General features: G+C 43.7%; 1 protein-coding gene across 1 annotated transcript; it reads right to left on the bottom strand.

The window, feature by feature from the left end:
- Positions 1-7: 7 nt before the first annotated feature.
- Positions 8-17870, bottom strand: dsh (Segment polarity protein dishevelled). The gene is made up of 9 exons (XM_088265165.1): positions 17149-17870; positions 13934-14144; positions 11315-11486; positions 7328-7474; positions 5917-6062; positions 4933-5078; positions 3109-3216; positions 2284-2363; positions 8-674 (listed from the first exon to the last, which is right to left on the bottom strand). The coding sequence occupies exons 1-9, from the start codon at positions 17733-17735 to the stop codon at positions 532-534; spliced, it is 1740 nt and encodes a 579-aa protein (XP_088121291.1). The 5' UTR covers positions 17736-17870; the 3' UTR covers positions 8-531.
- Positions 17871-18254: the final 384 nt, after the last annotated feature.

The following is an 18254-nucleotide window of genomic DNA, read 5'->3' as shown; positions in this document are numbered from 1 at the left end:
AGTGTTGTTTTTGCATTTTGAAGAAAAGGTATTGTTTAATTATTTTTTTAAATATACTAAATATTTTTCAAATGGATAAAAAACCTTCAGGTTTTACCTAAAAAGATCTGTTGCACAGTAAAAAGTTCAATAAGTGGCTTGATATATATTTTTAATACATTTTATTATATTTTTATACTTTAAAAACGTTCTCCTGAAAAATCGTTTTTTGATATTTGACGTTGTTGAAAGGAGTGAGTGATTTCTTGATTCTTTTACTATCAGTTCAAGAAGAGCCGATGTAAAAAATAAGTCGAAAGCGACGGGCTTTGAATCTGCTGGCGGAACATGGAACGAGGAAAGCAGTATAACGGTCAATATGTAAATTAACATGAAGTTCTTCAAATTAAGCTCCAGACATATAAATAAATAACGGATCAAGTCAAGAGAGGTGTGTTGAGATGGTTCAAGCGAAGAGCGAAGCAAGTCCACGAGGAGAGCTTGGAATGACGGAGTAGCCGGAGTGCACGGGGGGCGAGCGGGGGTGCGGCGCTACAGGAAGATGACGGGGCGCTCGTGCGCGGGCTCCGAGCCGGAGGAGCGGGAGCGCCGGCCCCCGGAGCCGGGGGGCGCCGCGGGGCTGCCGCACACCTCCGTCTGGGAACCGCTCGACGCCGACTTCATCTCGCCCGCGCCTGCAAACAAACAACACCAAATTCAAAATCCACAATATTCCATATGCCCAAACCATCCCAACCCGACTTCCTCAGTTTGCTGGATAGTGCTCATCTCAGCCTTGCACCCTTTCCTTATATCACCATTGGAACATCTACCATACATGGTCTTGCCGCACTGAGAGATGGCATCCCGACTGCATCCAGTCTACTCTCATCCTTCCCAAACCATCCCAAGCCGCCTTCCTTAGTTTGCTGGATAGTGCTCATCTCAGCCTTGCACCCTTTCCTTATATCACCATTGGAACATCTACCATACATGGTCTTGCCGCACTGAGAGATGGCATCCCGACTGCATCCAGTCTACTCTCATCCTTCCCAAACCATCCCAAGCCGCCTTCCTTAGTTTGCTGGATAGTGCTCATCTCAGCCTTGCACCCTTTCCTTATATCACCATTGGAACATCTACCATACATGGTCTTGCCGCACTGAGAGATGGCATCCCGACTGCATCCAGTCTACTCTCATCCTTCCCAAACCATCCCAAGCCGCCTTCCTTAGTTTGCTGGATAGTGCTCATCTCAGCCTTGCACCCTTTCCTTATATCACCATTGGAACATCTACCATACATGGTCTTGCCGCACTGAGAGATGGCATCCCGACTGCATCCAGTCTACTCTCATCCTTCCCAAACCATCCCAAGCCGCCTTCCTTAGTTTGCTGGATAGTGCTCATCTCAGCCTTGCACCCTTTCCTTATATCACCATTGGAACATCTACCATACATGGTCTTGCCGCACTGAGAGATGGCATCCCGACTGCATCCAGCCTACTTTCATCCTTCTATACTTGGTTGGTAAGGTCTACTGCTGCTTCAGCTTTCACTGGAAGGTGTTTACTTGCTATAAGTACATAGTTTCAGTACCCAATTACTTGTAAGAATGTAAAATAATGCACGGTAGCCTGGAGAGGAAGAGAGGGAGAGGAAGAGAGGGAGAGGAAGATCTTCACACGATGGACCGATCAAATTAAGGCAGCAGCAGGCACCCCGGTGGTTGGAGCTACGTGCAGCGCAGTCAAGGGACAACTGGAGAAGAGTCATTGCATCCGCAAGGGTCACAACCCTCAGTAATGAGGAACAAGACTCAAAAGAAGGAAGAAGAGGTACTCAAAAAGAAGGAGGAAAGTACACTGAATGCAGTTGAAATGCGGTCTCTCAGAAGAATGTGCAACAAAACGATGTATGATAGATGTTCGAATAGTGAAATAAGGGAGGAATGCAAAGCTGAGACAAGCGTTATCGATAAAATTAAGAAAGGTGTGTTGAGGTGGTTTGGACATGTAGAACGAATGAGTGAGGAAAGAACGATAAAACAAATTTATGAGGCGAATGTAATTGGAAAAAGGAGCAGAGGAAGACCGAGAAAAACTTGGCACGATCAAGTATTCCAAATACTTGAAAGTGGTCAGGTTAGGAGTCGAATCAATCGGCGGGGATGTATGAGGAGACGCTTGAACGTGGAAGAGGCGAAGAATGTTTGCAAGGACAGAGTGGTGTGGCGTTCTATTCTCTCTGCCTACCCCTGCGGAAAGCGGCGTGATGGTTAGTTAGTTAGTTTAGAAGTACTCACCGAGATGTTCTTTGGCGGTCAGGTGCTCGGAGCCGCTGGAACCCCCGCTCCCGGAGAGCACGCTCTCCTCCCGGTTGTAGCTGTAAATGTAAAATGATATATATTAATTAATTGATTTGTTTATTGTTGAAAAATGCGCTAAGAGTGACAGAAATGCAGCATATCTGGCAAGAGTCTACGAGATAGAATAAGGAACGCCAGGATCAGGGAAATATGCGAGATGGAAGATGTCGCTAGGTGGGGAAGGCAACGAAGGAGACAATGGTATGCGCGTGTGAGGAGAATGGAACCATCCAGACTCTCCCACATTGCACTGTATATATATATATATGGCCTATATATATATAATATATATATAGTCGGCGTGGAAGGTAAACGCAGCGTAGGAAGAAGGCGTATATCCTGGCTCGGCAACTCCGCGTATATCCTGGCTCCGCTGCAGCACTGGGGCGCTGCTCAGAGCGGCTGCAGACTGACACGATGATTGCCAACCTTCAGCGTGGAGTACTCGGGCCGTTGTATGAGGGGAGAGAAATAGCGAGTAATAGGTATTATATTACAAGGCGGCGTGGAAGGTAAACGCAGCGTAGGAAGAAGGCGTATATCCTGGCTCCGCTGCAGCACTGGGGCGCTGCTCAGAGCGGCTGCAGACTGACACGATGATTGCCAACCTTCAGCGTGGAGTACTCGGGCCGTTGTATGAGGGGAGAGAAATAGCGAGTAATAGGTATTATATTACAAGGCGGCGTGGAAGGTAAACGCGGCGTAGGAAGAAGGCGTATATGAAGGCTCTAGGGGGCCCCTAGAGGACAGGGAGGTAGTTACCCGTAGAGAGTGGTGTGCTCGCTGGCCGTGTACTTGAACGGCATCGGCTGGTACCCGTGCGGGTTGTACTGCCCGCTGTACGGGATGTAGCTGGCGGGTCCGATGACGCTGAAATGACACAAAGCGGTCAGTATAGACGTCAATAATGTTTCTTTTCAAACGTCTAAGGGAAATATTGTTGATGTCTATTTGACTATTTGATAAAGAAATGTAAGTTATAATATTATATCTTCTTCTTCTTCAAACCCTTATCTGCACCCCGATAGTGCATAGGGCACTGCATCATAAATGGAGTGTTATCTATTTATATGTGTGCTCTAAAATATAATAGATACGGGCTCACAATTTTTATATTCCTCCGTAGTATAATCATGTATTACATGAAATTATTTTAATATAAAGTTATTCATTTACAGCGACGGAAATAAATGATGACGGTCGTCAGCCCCGTAAATGCCCAGACTTCCATATTCTTCTTCATCTTTGATGAGATGTCAAAAAATAATATGGAAATAAATGATTTGTGAAAAAATCGGGGATAGAATCACCAATACACAAACGTTTCCTATGTCATTATACGCACATGTCATAGCGTGTTTAATGCGCCAGTAGTGCGCAGATCGTCTTGCGCGGCGGTCGTGTCGCTACACCAGCTATGACAGTTACTTGCGATGTATTTTTTTCTCGTTTTCAGATACTTACGGGAGCTAACATTACAAAATTGTCAATAAAAGCAACATTTAGGAATATAAACATTTTTCCCGTTTTTAAACCACACTTTCATATGGTGTACAAAATACATATCACTGGTGCATGCGGAAGATTTTAGCACCGTATACGAAGGGTATAACTTTGTGGTATATTAACCGGATCCACGCGGCTCGCATAACCGTATGTGTTTTCACAAAACATTCCCCGTACGTGGCTGACATAACCGTTTGTGTTTTTACTTTACTCCAAGTTTCGAACCTCAGTTCAACTTGGAGGGATTTTTTCATGGTGTGGAACTTTGGATAAAATAATACGTCAATCCTCGGCCTTATGACATCTGTTGAAATATCTGACTAATAATTTGTAACATCACAAGGATAAATAAAAGAACAGATCCCTGATTTTTCTCGCGGTCGGTAATTAGTCCGCGCCATAATCATGCCCTATATCTGTCTCACTCTCGACGCTACGCATCGCCAGTGGGTAAGAGTGACACACGATGCGCGCTTTGATTTATTTATGTTACGATCTTATTTGTTTATATTACGATATATTTCAAGAATAATGTGACACACGTGTATTATAGAGTACCAAAAAGGCACAATGAATCCCATTGAACGTTTTTGTTTAGGAAAATTAATCGTTTCTTAACTAAATACATGATAAAAGTAATCATTTAAAAAACGGCGAAATACCGCCGCGCACGGGCGTCTCTCAGGAAAAAAGTGAACGCGGTTTAAAGGTTAATATAACAATCTCCTTATCATTCATCGTTCAAAAGGTGGTATTACACAAAGTGAACGATGAATGGTAAGGTGAGTTTCAAATTAAAATAATATTGTTCAATTTACACAGCTCCATTTAAGTAAATTACTACCTCGAGGACACTTTACCATGGTTTAATTTGTGGAAAAGAGATGAATTAGCAAAATAATGGGTTTTTCGTTTTTTCTAAGCGTCATCTCACTCCCACTGTTTCCAGCTACTTGTGGAAGAGCACTCCCCGCCACCGTTGAGGGCAGTATGCGCAGTCCCAGTGGAGGGGACTCTGGGAGGGCATTATGCACAGTGCCGGTGCGGACTCTAGGGACTCTAGAAGGTGGGAGGACTGACCTGGGGTTAGGCAGGCAGTCGCTGGGCGCGGGGCTGCCGGCGCCCACGCGCAGGCCGGCCATGGCCGCGCTCAGCCCGTCCCCCGCCACGTAGTAGCACTGCTCCGAGAATGTGACCTTGTTCACCGTGTGCCGGATGTAGCCCGCCTGCAATGCAAGAGCGCGCGTGAGCTACGAGGATGGGACGCCGCACCACACTGTCTTCCCAAGTATTCCTCGCCTCTTCCAGGTTCATACATCTCCTCATACATGCCCGCCGATTATTTCGACTCCTAACCTGACCGCTTTATAGTATTTGGCATACCTCATCGTGCCAGGTTTTTCTCGGTCTTCCTCTGCTCTTTTTTCCAACTACATTCGACTCATAATTTTTTTTTACCATTCTTTTCTCACTCACGCCATCTCAACACGCCTTTCTTAATTTTATCAATAATGCTTATCTCAGCTTTGAATTCCTTCCTTATTTCACTATTCGAATGTCTATCATACACCGTTTTGTAGCACATTCTTGTGAGAGATTGCATCCTGACTGCATTCAGTCTACTCTCATCCTTCCCAAACCATCCCAAGCCGCCTTCCTTAGTTTGCTGGATAGTGCTCATCTCAGCCTTGCACCCTTTCCTTATATCACCATTGGAACATCTACCATACATGGTCTTGCCGCACTGAGAGATGGCATCCCAACTGCATCCAGTCTACTCTCATCCTTCCCAAACCATCCCGACCCGCCTTCCTCAGTTTGCGGGATAGTGCTCATCTCAGCCTTGCACCGTTTCCTTATATCACCATTGGAACATCTACCATACATGGTCTTGCCGCACTGAGAGATGGCATCCCGACTGCATCCAGTCTACTCTCATCCTTCCCAAACCATCCCGACCCGCCTTCCTCAGTTTGCGGGATAGTGCTCATCTCAGCCTTGCATCTAGCATTCGCGGCTGGGCCCGCACTGGGCTCGCCGGGAGGGAGGGGGATGGCGCCGCACCTTGAGCATGTGGGCGGCGCACTTGCGGGCGTCCCGCCGGTCCGCGACGCCGGCTACGCGGGCGAGCACCCACTCCACCACGTCGGCCCCGATGAAGGCGTTGGGGATGGTGATCTTCAGCCACATCCGGTCCCGGATCTCCAGACCTGGAATCCAATCAGGTAAAATTTTTAAATAATCAACCGGCCATACAAAATGTGTCTCTCCTTTGAGCTTGTCGCAAGCCAATGTTAAATCCAACTATTACATTATTTTATGTAGTAATTTTAAATCAAACACAAAAGAGTGAGCGATATATCATGATCGTGGAAGAGGCGAAGTGTAATAGTATGACAGACGCGTCGTGTACTTGATGACGTCTCTATTAAACAGGACACCTGAGTCCCCTTTTTGTCAGGAGGCAGGTTGGACTGAAGCGAGTATGAATTAAAAACATGGTATCAACTATTTATATAAATTATTTTTTGACATCTCATCAAAGATGAAGAAGAATATGGAAGTCTGGGCATTTACGGGGCTGACGACCGTCATAGGCTGGTTTAAGTGATCACTTTACACACGTGTAACATTCACCAATTCTACCCATTATTGACAACCACACTACTCAAATTCTTGGAAGTTCTATATATATATGAACCAATTTAGAAACCTTGTTCTTGAATCACTAGAACTTCACTTGAGACATCTATTGGTGAGATGTAAAGAAGCTTTTTACTAAGCAGAAACTCTTATATTAGTATGTGAGGTCCGAATCCTGGATTATAATCACACACATGAGTAACGCCAGAAAATACCATTTTCATTTTTATTATTTAAGCTTATAATTTGACCAGATAATTTATTTACCAATAATGGGTAGAATTGGTGAATGTTACACGTGCGTAAAGTGATCACTTAAACCAGCCTATGACGGTCGTCAGCCCCGTAAATGCCCAGACTTCCATATTCTTCTTCATCTTTGATGAGATGTCAAAAAATAATATGACAATAACTCCTGGAATTGGAGATAATCCATTTATATAAATGTTTATTTAAAATTAACAATACGGCAGTCAATACTCACGCGCTTCCAAACAGCTCTGTTAAGTTATGTTACACCCGACTTTCACGAAATACCAAATTAGACTATTTTTAAAAACCCTCTTGCTTTAGGACAGGGAATCATAAATGCTGTACCGATTTATGATGGTCATGGGAACGCATCTTAAACCAAAGGCCGGCCAACATATTGCAAGCAAATGACGCGTCCCTCGACTTTCTAAAAGGGACAATAAAAGTGCGAACGTTAAATGGCAGGGCCATTACACAAGAATGTTCGCAAAGACAGAGTGGTGTGGCGTTCTATTCTGTCTGCCTACCCCTGCGGCGAAGCGGCGTGATGGTTAGTTAGCTAGTTAGTTAGACAGCTCACCCGAGTCGGGTCGCAGCATGGCGCGGACGACGGCGGCGAGGTCCATGCCCACGTGCAGCGGGCCCCCCTCCGCCTGCAGCGCCGGCGGCGGCGGCAGCGGGGCCGAGGACATCTCCCGCAGCGCGGCCGTGTGGGCCACCCACGCGCCTGCAAGCGTCACATCAACACACACGTTACAGACTAATAATGATAATTTCCCATGATTAAATAGCGCCATTTTCGTAAAATACTACTTCAAGGGCGCTTGCTTGAAAAAAAGAGTCCGAAGGGGGGAAATTGGAGCCGCCGTATTATTGCCCTTTCTTCTCGGTCTTCTTGGACTGGAGCACGGCCACGGTGTTGGGCAGGACGCCTCCCCGAGCGATGGTAGCGCCGGAGAGCAGCGTGTCGAGCTCCCGTCACTGTGGATAGTCAACTGCAGACGGCGGGGGATGATGCCGGTGGCCTTGTTGTCACTGGCGGCATTGCCGGGCATCTCCGACACCTCGGCAGCCAGGCGCTCCATAACGGCGGAGAGGTATACGGGCGCACAAGCCCCAACTGTCTCAGCGTAGTAGATGCGAGCTGGCGTGTTTTGGGTGTTTTAAATTGCTACGGTATTCCATAAAGTTGAATAACAAAGTATAGCACTTTTTCTAGGCAACTAGTATCCGCTGAAATGCGAATGCTAGGAATCTTGCATCCCTTATGTCACTTCCTTACTTACTTATAACCCTTATCCGCACCCAATGGTGCATAGGGCACAGCATAAAATTGACGCAGTGTTATCTTGATCATTACTTACATGAGGGCAAGGTGATCACTCTTGCGCTTCAGGAACCAGTCCAGGGTAAAATTAAATAAATATTACAGTGTAAAATCACTAATATTTATTTTCACCCCTCTGGGAATCGAACCCGGGACCTCCAGCACGGTAGCTAAACACGCTGACCGTTACGCCACGGAGGCGTAACGGTCACTACGACCATATTATATCTATTGTGTATCATAGCTCACTCTCAAGACCTACGTGAGTCATGTAGCTCACGACCTTCACTGTCTCGGAGTCCAGTAGCGGTCCTCCGAGGATGCGACTTGGTTTGCGAGCGAGTGCGTCACAATAATACAGAATGTGTATTGGTGTTTCGTTATCCTCCATACAAAACGACTAATTAACACATTGAAGTCGGGCGCTTCGAACAATAGACTACAACATTTTGAGTGTGTCCAAATACTTGTTCACAAAATCTGGATTATCTCCAATTACAGGAGTTACTTTCATATTATTTTTTGACATCTCATCAAAGATGAAGAAGAATATGCAAGTCTGGGCATTTACGGGGCTTACGACCGTCATAGGCTGGTTTAAGTGATCGCTTTACAGACGTGTAACATTCACCAATTCTACCCATTATTGACAACCACACTACTCAAATTCTTGGAAGTTCTATATATATGAACCAATTTAGAAACCTTGTTCATGAATCACTAGAACTTCACTAGAGACATCTATTGGTGAGATGTAAAGAAGCTTTTTATTAAGCAGAAACTCTTATATTACATCTCACCAATAGATGTCTCTAGTGAAGTTCTAGTGATTCATGAACAAGGTTTCTAAATTGGTTCATATATATAGAACTTCCAAGAATTTGAGTAGTGTGGTTGTCAATAATGGGTAGAATTGGTGAATGTTACACGTCTGTAAAGCGATCACTTAAACCAGCCTATGACGGTCGTAAGCCCCGTAAATGCCCAGACTTCCATATTCTTCTTCATCTTTGATGAGATGTCAAAAAACAATAGACTCTAGCCTATAGCGGGTGTTTTTCGCGATTAGCGCAAAAATATATCGCTTTCTTAAAATTGACAATTTCTAAACCAAACAATATTTTCGATTGAAATTTTCAAAGAAATCATTTATGACATTTGATCATCAAAAATAAATTAAAATCATAATTTTTAATTAAGTATTCCGTATTTCACAATTTTAGAAGCATTGAAAACTATAAAAAATAGTCTTCCCCTCCGAGGTATCATTCCCTATACAATGCTAACATATTCAAATAATAACATACCAAACAGTAAACAAAACAGTGCGAGCGGTATGAAAAATAGTCCAATACGTGAAATGACTCAAACTAAACTGGAGATTGAGATCGCATAAAAACTCTAGATTTCTGGGGACGCCTTTACAAGCGACACACTAGCCAATCCGGACAAGGCATCTCAAATAACGTCAACAGACTGTTGCCTAGCACCCGGGTAGCAGATTACCCTTCAACGCGTTTTATTTCACGCTGATAACAAACCCGTATATTGCCGTTTCCCGCCGATAACCGACAGTCGACAAAAACGGCAAATGCCGTGTCCCGCCGACGACGTGTTAATACACAAGTAAACGATTTTTCTAAGTCAGTTATTGAATATGTTTCCAATCCCTCAACAGCCCTGATCCCTTTTGACTGTGACTGCCAATCAACACAAAAAAATCAAGCTACTTGAGATCTACCCAAGCTTCTTTCCCTAACCGTCAAAATACTTAGAATATTGTTTAGTAGATAGTGTTTTGTCCGCCTCCGTAGTGTAATGGTCAGCGCGCTTGGCTACCGTTCTGGAGGTCCCGGGTTTGATTCCAAGGGGGGGTCAACTAAATATAAGTGATTTTTTCACTGTAATATTTATTCTATATTACCCTGGACTGGTACCTGAAGCGGAGGGCTGATCACCTTTCCTTCATGTGTAAACGATCGAGATAACACTGCGTTTATATGAAGCAGTGCCCTATGCACCATTGGGGTGCGGATAGGGGTTAAAACAAAACAGATAGTGTTTTAGTATTAATCAGTCTTGATAAAGAAGCGGTTAGTTTGGAATCCGGTAGACATAATAATTAAGTTATAATAAAAAATTTACAATGATTTTAAAACAAAGATATATATATATATATATATATATATATATATATATATATATATATATATATATATATATATATATATATATATATATATATATATATATATATATATATATATATATATATATATATATATATATATATGTATATGTATATGTATATGTATATGTATATGTATATATATATATATATATATATATATATATATATATATATATATATATATATATATATATATATATATATATATATATATATATATATGTATATATATATATATATTATAACGAAATTTTATAAAAAAATAAATGTGTTTTTAAATCACTATATAGTGATTTTTTTTAAAAAAGGTACATTTAAATTATAAAATGGAAAACCACAAAGTTAGTGCCTCAAATATAAATTACAAATGAACCTTTCTTGAATTCATCTTGCGCTCGGCGGGAATCGAACCGGCGCCGCCAGTTTGGCAGTGTACTCGACTGCGCCAGGGCCGTGCGTAAGTAACTGCTGAATCAACCAACTCCGCACCCCAATGGTGCATAGGGCACTGCATTATATAAACACAGTGTTATCTTGATCGTTAACACACGAAGGAAAGGTGATAAGCCCTCCGCCCCAGGTACCAGTCCAGGGTAATATTAAATAAATATTAGAGTGAAAAAATCACTGATATTTATTTGACTCCCCTGGGAATCGAACCCGGGACCTCCAGAACGGTAGCCCAGCGTGCTGACCATTACACTACGGAGGCGGACTAAATCAATCAATCAATAAAATTGCAAATATTTTAATAACTCAGATCGTTGTAAAAATGGTAGTCGCTCTTGTAAAATCATTCATAAAACGTCCATCTATTGCATTCTCCTCTAATTCTCTCAGGGCTGTGTGCGTGCAGGGCTGTGTGTGTGCAGGGCTGTGTGTGTGCAGGGCTGTGTGTGTGCAGGGCTGTTTGCGTGAGGGCTGTGTGCGTGCAGGGCCGTGTGTGTGCAGGGCTGTGTGCGTGCAGGGCAGTGTGTTTGCAGGGCAGTGTGCGTGCAGGTCTGCGTGCGTGCAGGGTCGGTGTGTGTGCGGGCTGTGTGTGCACTGACCGGGGTCGATGGGGCGCACGGGCTCGGTGCGCGGGATGGTGAAGTAGCCCTTGGGGTTGGGGTCCCAGCACTTGGCCACCACCAGCTTGATGGGGCCGGGCTTCTGCACCACCTCCCGCAGGACTCGTACGGCCTCGTCATTGCTCATGTTCTCAAAGTTCACGTCGTTCACCTGCAAGGATAATTTGCATCATTTTCACAACTAATGCTATATGGAAAAACCCTGAGATAAAGATCGGCAGCAAAATTAACCTTTTAACCGCGTTCACTTTGTTCCTGAGAGACGCCCGTACGCGGCGGTGTTTCGCCGTTTTTTAAATGATTACTTTTATCATGTATTTAGTTAAGAAACGATTTATTTTCCTAAACAAAAACGTTCAATGGGATTCATTGTGCCTTTTTGGTACTCTATAATACACTTGTGTCACATTATTCTTGAAATATATCGTAATATAAACAAATTAGATCGTTACATAAATAAATCAAAGCACGCATCGTGTGTCACTCTTACCCACTGGCGATGCGTAGCGTCGAGAGTGAGACAGATATAGGGCATGATTATGGCGCGGACTAATTACCGACCGCAAGAAAAATCAGGGATCTCTTCTTTTATTTATCCTTGTGATGTTACAAATTATTAGTCAGATATTTCAACAGATGTCATGAGGCCGAGGATTGACGTATTATTTTATCCAAAGTTCCACACCATGAAAAAATCCCTCCAAGTTGAACTGAGGTTTGAAACTTGGAGCAATGTAAAAACACATACACTTATGTCAGCCGCGTATGGGGCATGTTTTGTAAAAACACATACGGTTATGCGAGCCGCGTGGATCCGGTTAAGGTTTACAAAACTTGTGTTCGACCCATCATGACGTATGGAATCCAAAGTAGAGCGGACACCGCTGCCACAAAAAACGCGCTTAGAGTGTCAGAAATGAAGACTCTGAGAAGCATAACAGGCAAGAGTCTTCGAGATAGAATCAGAAACGCCAGGATCAGGGAAATATGCGAGACGGAAGATGTCGTTAGGCGGGGAAGGCAACGAAGGAGACAATGGTATGCGCGTGTGGGGAGAATGGAACCATCCAGACTCCCCCACGTTGCACTGTACGGCCGACCCCATGGTAGACGACTCCCGGGCAGACCACCAAAGAGATGGGTCGATAGCTGAGAATCGACATAGCAGGAGGCTAATCCCCCTTAAAAACAGGCCGCAAGGCCTACACAAAGATGAAGAAGTAGATTTATGAAAAAAAACAGAGTCGAAAAATTGTTTAATGTATAAGGGTTTGAAAATCTATGATGAGATGCCTGAATGTATGAAGAATGCAAAGAGTCTGAACAAATTTAAAAACAAATGTTTTGTTTAATAACAATAATAAAACCCTTATCAGCACCCCAATGGTGCATAGGGCACTGCTTCATATGAACGCAGTGTTATCTTGATAGTTTTACACACAAAGGAAAGGTGATCAGCCCTCCGCTTCAAGTACCAGTCCGGGGTAATATTGAATAAATATTACAGTGAAAAAATCACTAATCTTTATTTTACCCCCCCTGGGAATCGAACCCGGGACCTACAGAACGGTAGCCGAGCGTGCTGACCATTACACTACGGAGGCGGACAAACTCTGTTTTGTTTACTGTAAGGAAATGTAAATATATACATATATATGTAGTAAATTAGGTGTATATAATAGTTTATATTAGTTGCAATATAAGCTAACATACGAAATAATAAAATTTAAAAAAATATCACCGGTGTACGCGGTGGTTTTCTAGCGCCACAAGGGCTAAAAAAAACTAACTAACCATCACGCGCTTCACGGTAGGCAGAGAGGATAGAGCGCCACACCACTCTGTCCTTGCAAACACTCTTCGCCTCCTCCACGTTCATGCATCTCCTCATACATACCCGCCGATTGTTACGACTCCTAACCTGACCACTTTCAAGTATGGCAAGGAAGGGTTAGTGTGCTACAAATATTGTATGCAGACTTACATTGAGAGCTGTCCCACCGCATGCCCAGATCTGATACAGAAGCATCTAGGCTTCCTGACAGATGCTCTTGCTAAGCAATACTTTTGTTTTTGGCATACCTGATCGTGCCATGTTTTTCTCGGTCTTCCTCTGCTCTTTTTTCCACTTACATTCGCCTCATAAATTTGTTTAACCATTCTTTCTTCACTCATACGTTCCACATGTCCAAACCATCTCAACACACCTTTCCCAATTTTATCGATAATATCTCAGCCTTACATTCTTTCCTTATTTCATCATTCGAACATCGTTTTGCCACACATCCGTCCAAGGGATCGCATTTCGACTGCATTCATCCTACTTTTGCCAGCTCCATGCATTCGTTCCGCATGTCCAAACCATCTCAACACACCTTTCATTTATTAATTTTATCGATAATATTTCAGCCTTACATTCTTTCCTTATTTCATCATTCGAAAATCTACCAAACATCGCTTTGCCACACATCCGTCCGAGGGATCGCATTTCGACTGCATTCATCCATCCAAACCATCTCAACACACCTTTCCTAATTTCGGCGCCGCAAGGGCAGAGCTTAACGCCTGGAAATGGTTGCCTCGGCGGGCCGGGCTCACCTGCAGGATCATGTCCCCGGGCTCGATGCGGCCGTCCAGGGCCACGGCGCCGCCCTTCATGATGCTGCCCACATAGATGCCGCCGTCCCCGCCGCGGTTGGACTGCCCCACGATGGAGATGCCCAGGAAGTTCACCGTGTCCATGTTCAGGGACACCGTGATGATGTTCAGGGACATGGTCGAGTCCGAGATGCTGCTGTAGGAGCTGGTCCTGCAACACAGGCCGAACCTCAACACGCGTCTGTTCGCATTTACACACAAAAAGGACTTTTCGACATCTCATCAGAGATGAAGAAGAATATGGAATATTATTTACAACATTTTGAGTGTGTCCAAATACTTGTTCACAAAATCTGGATTATCTCCAATTACAGGAGTTATTTTCATATTATTTTTTGATTCGGATCTCACATACTAATATAAGAGTTTCTGCTTAATAAAAAGCTTCTTTACATCTCACCAATAGATGTCTCAAGTGAAGTTTTAGTGATTCATGAACAAGGTTTCTAAATTGGTTCATATATATAGAACTTCCAAGAATTTGAGTAGTGTGGTTGTCAATAATGGGTAGAATTGGTGAATGTGTAAAGTGATCACTTAAACCAGCCTATGACGGTCGTAAGCCCCGTAAATACCCAGACTTCCATATTCTTCTTCATCTTTGATGAGATGTCAAAAAATTATATGAATATTATTTATTGATTTGGCGTTTAATTTGTAGAGCTCCATTTTAATTTATTATTATTATTAACCATATCCGCTCCCTAGGTGGAGCACATGGAGTCCACAAACTGTCTCCAGGCTTTTCTGTCGGCTGCCAGCTCCCTCGCATTCTCCCAAGTCAGATCCGCGTCCCGAAGCTCTGACGAGAACTGCCGATGAATTATCAGCAGTGGTCGGGCACCTGATGCCTTGTAAAGGAGGCGGGCTCGATGGCGGCTCTCGGGAGGCATGCGGAGTGCACGGCCAAGCCAACTGAATCGCCTTTTCTTGACGACAGTTGTGACCGAGATTTGCTGCGTCCTACGCCTTATCTCTTCATTCCTCACAAAGTCAAACCACCAATTTAATTTTAATTTTAAATCAAACACAGATTTTTTGAGTCTACTAAGTTGTATTTTATTAACAAAAACACATAAAAAATTATATTGCGACAATTGTTTCGCCTTGTTAGGGCATTATAATATATAGTGGGCGGGTCGGATGAGTAATACTCTCCGACCCTTATCCGCACCCAATGGTGCATAGGGCACTGCGTCGTATTGACGCGATGCTATCTCGCTCGTTAATTATATGAAGTCACAGAGTAACCAGTCCATAGTAATATTAACTAAATATTAATAATAATAATAATAGAACCCTTATCCGCACCCCAATGGTGCATAGGGCACTGTGTCATATAAACGCAGTGTTATCTTGATCGTTTACACATGAAGGAAGGGTGATCAGCCCTGCGCTTCAGGTACGAGTCCATGGTAATATTGAATAAATATTACAGTGAAAAAATCGCTTATATTTATTTTACCCCCCTTGGGAATCGAACCCGGGACCTCCAGAACGGTAGCTGAGTGTGCTGACCATTACACTACGGAGGCGGACAATAAAGACAATAGAGTGTAAATTCACTAATATTTATTTTAACCCCCCCCCCCCTGGGAATCGAACCAGGGACCTCCAGCGCGGTAGCTGAACACGCTGACCATTACGCCGCGGAGCCGGACTAAATATTAATACACAAAGACAAATTATTTTTCATAATATTTTCTGTCTTTCAAAATGTAGGATGTAATGATTCTCTCATTCCCAACCGTTGTCCGCACCCCAATGGTGCATAGGGCACTGCATCACATAAACGCAGTGCTATCTTAATGTTAAACACATGAAGGAAAGGTGATCAGCCCTCCGCTTCAGGTACCAGTCCAGGGTAATATGAATAAATATTAGAGTGAAAAAATCACTTATATTTATAAACTTATAATATAGCGGAATGTAACTGTGTTTATAAAATATGTTTATTCATTTAATATGCACATAATAATAATAATAATAAAATCCTTATCCGCACCCCGATGGTGCATAGGGCACTGCATCATATAAACGCAGTGTTATCTTGATGTTTAACACATGAAGGAAAGGTGATCAGCCCTCCGCTTCGGGTACCAGTCCAGGGTAATAATGAATAAATATAACAGTGAAAAAATCATTTATATTTATTTGACCCCCCCCTGGGAATCGAACCCGGGACCTCCAGAACGGTAGCCGAGCGTGCTGACCATTTACTTACTTACTTACAACCCTTATCCGCACCCAATGGTGCACAGGGCACTGCATCGAATCGACGCAGTGTTATTTTGATCGTTTCTTGCATGAAGGCAAGGTGATCACTCCTGCGCTTCAGGAACCAGTCCAGGGTATTTTTAAATAAATATTATAGTTTTTTTTAAATTACCTAACGTCCAAGTGACTCTGAAATCTAGCTACGGCTTATGCAACCCCGTTTATCATGTCCCTACTCAGGCTTCAACTTTATAAGTTTCATAGCTTATGCCTACTCGTGAGTGGATTTACTCTTTACGTTTAAAGTTACTATAATATAATGTAATTCATGAGTGAAAATTCTAGGCAAAAGCACTCGCCATTTATTTTAACCCCCCCTCTGGGAATCGAACCCGGAACCATCAGCACGGTAGCTAAACACGCTGACCATTACACCACGGAGGCGGATATTATCAGACACATGTTAGAGTTTGACAATGTTATTTTTTGACATCTCATCAAAGATGGAAAAATAATACGGAAGTCTGGGCATTTACGGGGCTGACGACTGCCATAGGCTGGTTTAAGTGATCACTTTACACGCGTGTAACATTCACCAATTCTACCCATTATCGACAACCACATAACTCAAATTCTTGGAAGTTCTATATTTCGCTTACTCCTTTCAACAACATCATAAATCAAAAATCGTCAATTTTCAGTTGTGCATGTTACACGCGTGTAAAGTGAGCACTTAAACCAGCCTATGACGGTCGTCAGCCCCGTAAATGCCCAGACTTCCATATTCTTCTTCATCTTTGATGAGATGTCAAAAAATAATATGCAAATAACTCCTGTAATTGGAGATAATCCAGATTTTGTGAACAAGTATTTGGACACACTCAAAATGTTCTAGGTTCTAGGTAAAAATACTGGTTGTCGAGGAATGGGGGGCCCACCTGGACATGAGCTGCGGCCGCAGCTTCCGCCGGCGCTGGGGGCGCTTGCGGCTGGACACCTGCAGCCGCGACACGCTGCTGCACTCGGTGAGCGCGCGCTCCAGCGACGCGGACGTGTGGCGGCCCGTCGTGGTCGTGATCTCGCTCTGGCTGTCGAACAGGCTCGTGGAGTCCAGCTCGGAGCTCGCCACGGACGCGCTGTCCAGCTGCGGCCCGTAGTGCCCGTTGGCGCGCCGCCCGTAGCGCGGCCCGCGCGCGCCCAGCGTGCTGGCCGTCTCGGCGCGCGCCTTCAGCTTGCCGCTGTCCGTGCACTGCGACGCGCCGTCCGAGGGATTCGACCCGTCGGCCGTCACCAGCCACGATACCACGCGCCCGTTGAAGCACGGCAGGTGCGAGCCGTCGTCCACGATCTCCTCCTTCACCACCCCGAAGTCGTCGTCCATGGACTTGAAGAAAAACTTGTAATTCGGGCGGTTCAGGATGTTTTTGAAGTCGATAAGTGTCACTTTTTCCGGCGATATGGGGATTTTAACCAAGTAGGGAGTCTCCTCGTCGTCTATGTAATATATCACCTTGGTCTCCTCCATTTTTGACGGCGATCTTCTGTTCACTTTAACATCGGAAAACACCTAATTTAATGTCTATAAATATCGTCCGCCATCAAAATATAACATGGCGATCGGTCCCATAGATTACGTTTTGCGCAGATCGAAAACTACGGTGACGTCGAATTACAAAAATCTCAACGTCGGAAGGAGACACCGCGCTACAAAAAACATTATGTTTCTATTTCATTTTACACCGCGGCGACTCGTTTTTATGCTTTGTCTCTTTTTATATGGCTCATTGGCGCTGGAGTAACAAAGACAGCTTTAAAACCTATTTTTTTATATTAAGGTTTCAGTACCTAGTCGGTCCATTGAACTTCGGATTGATGTTTCGATTTTGATTGATGCCTGTTCGATTATGATACGATTTTAAGATTTAAAAAAATATGTGGTGAAGAAAAATCAAAACATTGAATTATGAAATAAAGTTTGAAATAAAATCTTTAAATTTTTACGAAAGGTCTCGCAAATTCATTTCAGTAAAGTAACAATGTATCT

This window comes from Brachycentrus maculatus, unplaced genomic scaffold (assembly GCF_059751285.1).
Source record: "Brachycentrus maculatus isolate JH-2025_06_01 unplaced genomic scaffold, ASM5975128v1 h1tg000243l, whole genome shotgun sequence".
NCBI lineage: Eukaryota > Metazoa > Arthropoda > Insecta > Trichoptera > Brachycentridae > Brachycentrus > Brachycentrus maculatus.
This window is presented reverse-complemented; position numbering and strand designations above follow the sequence as displayed.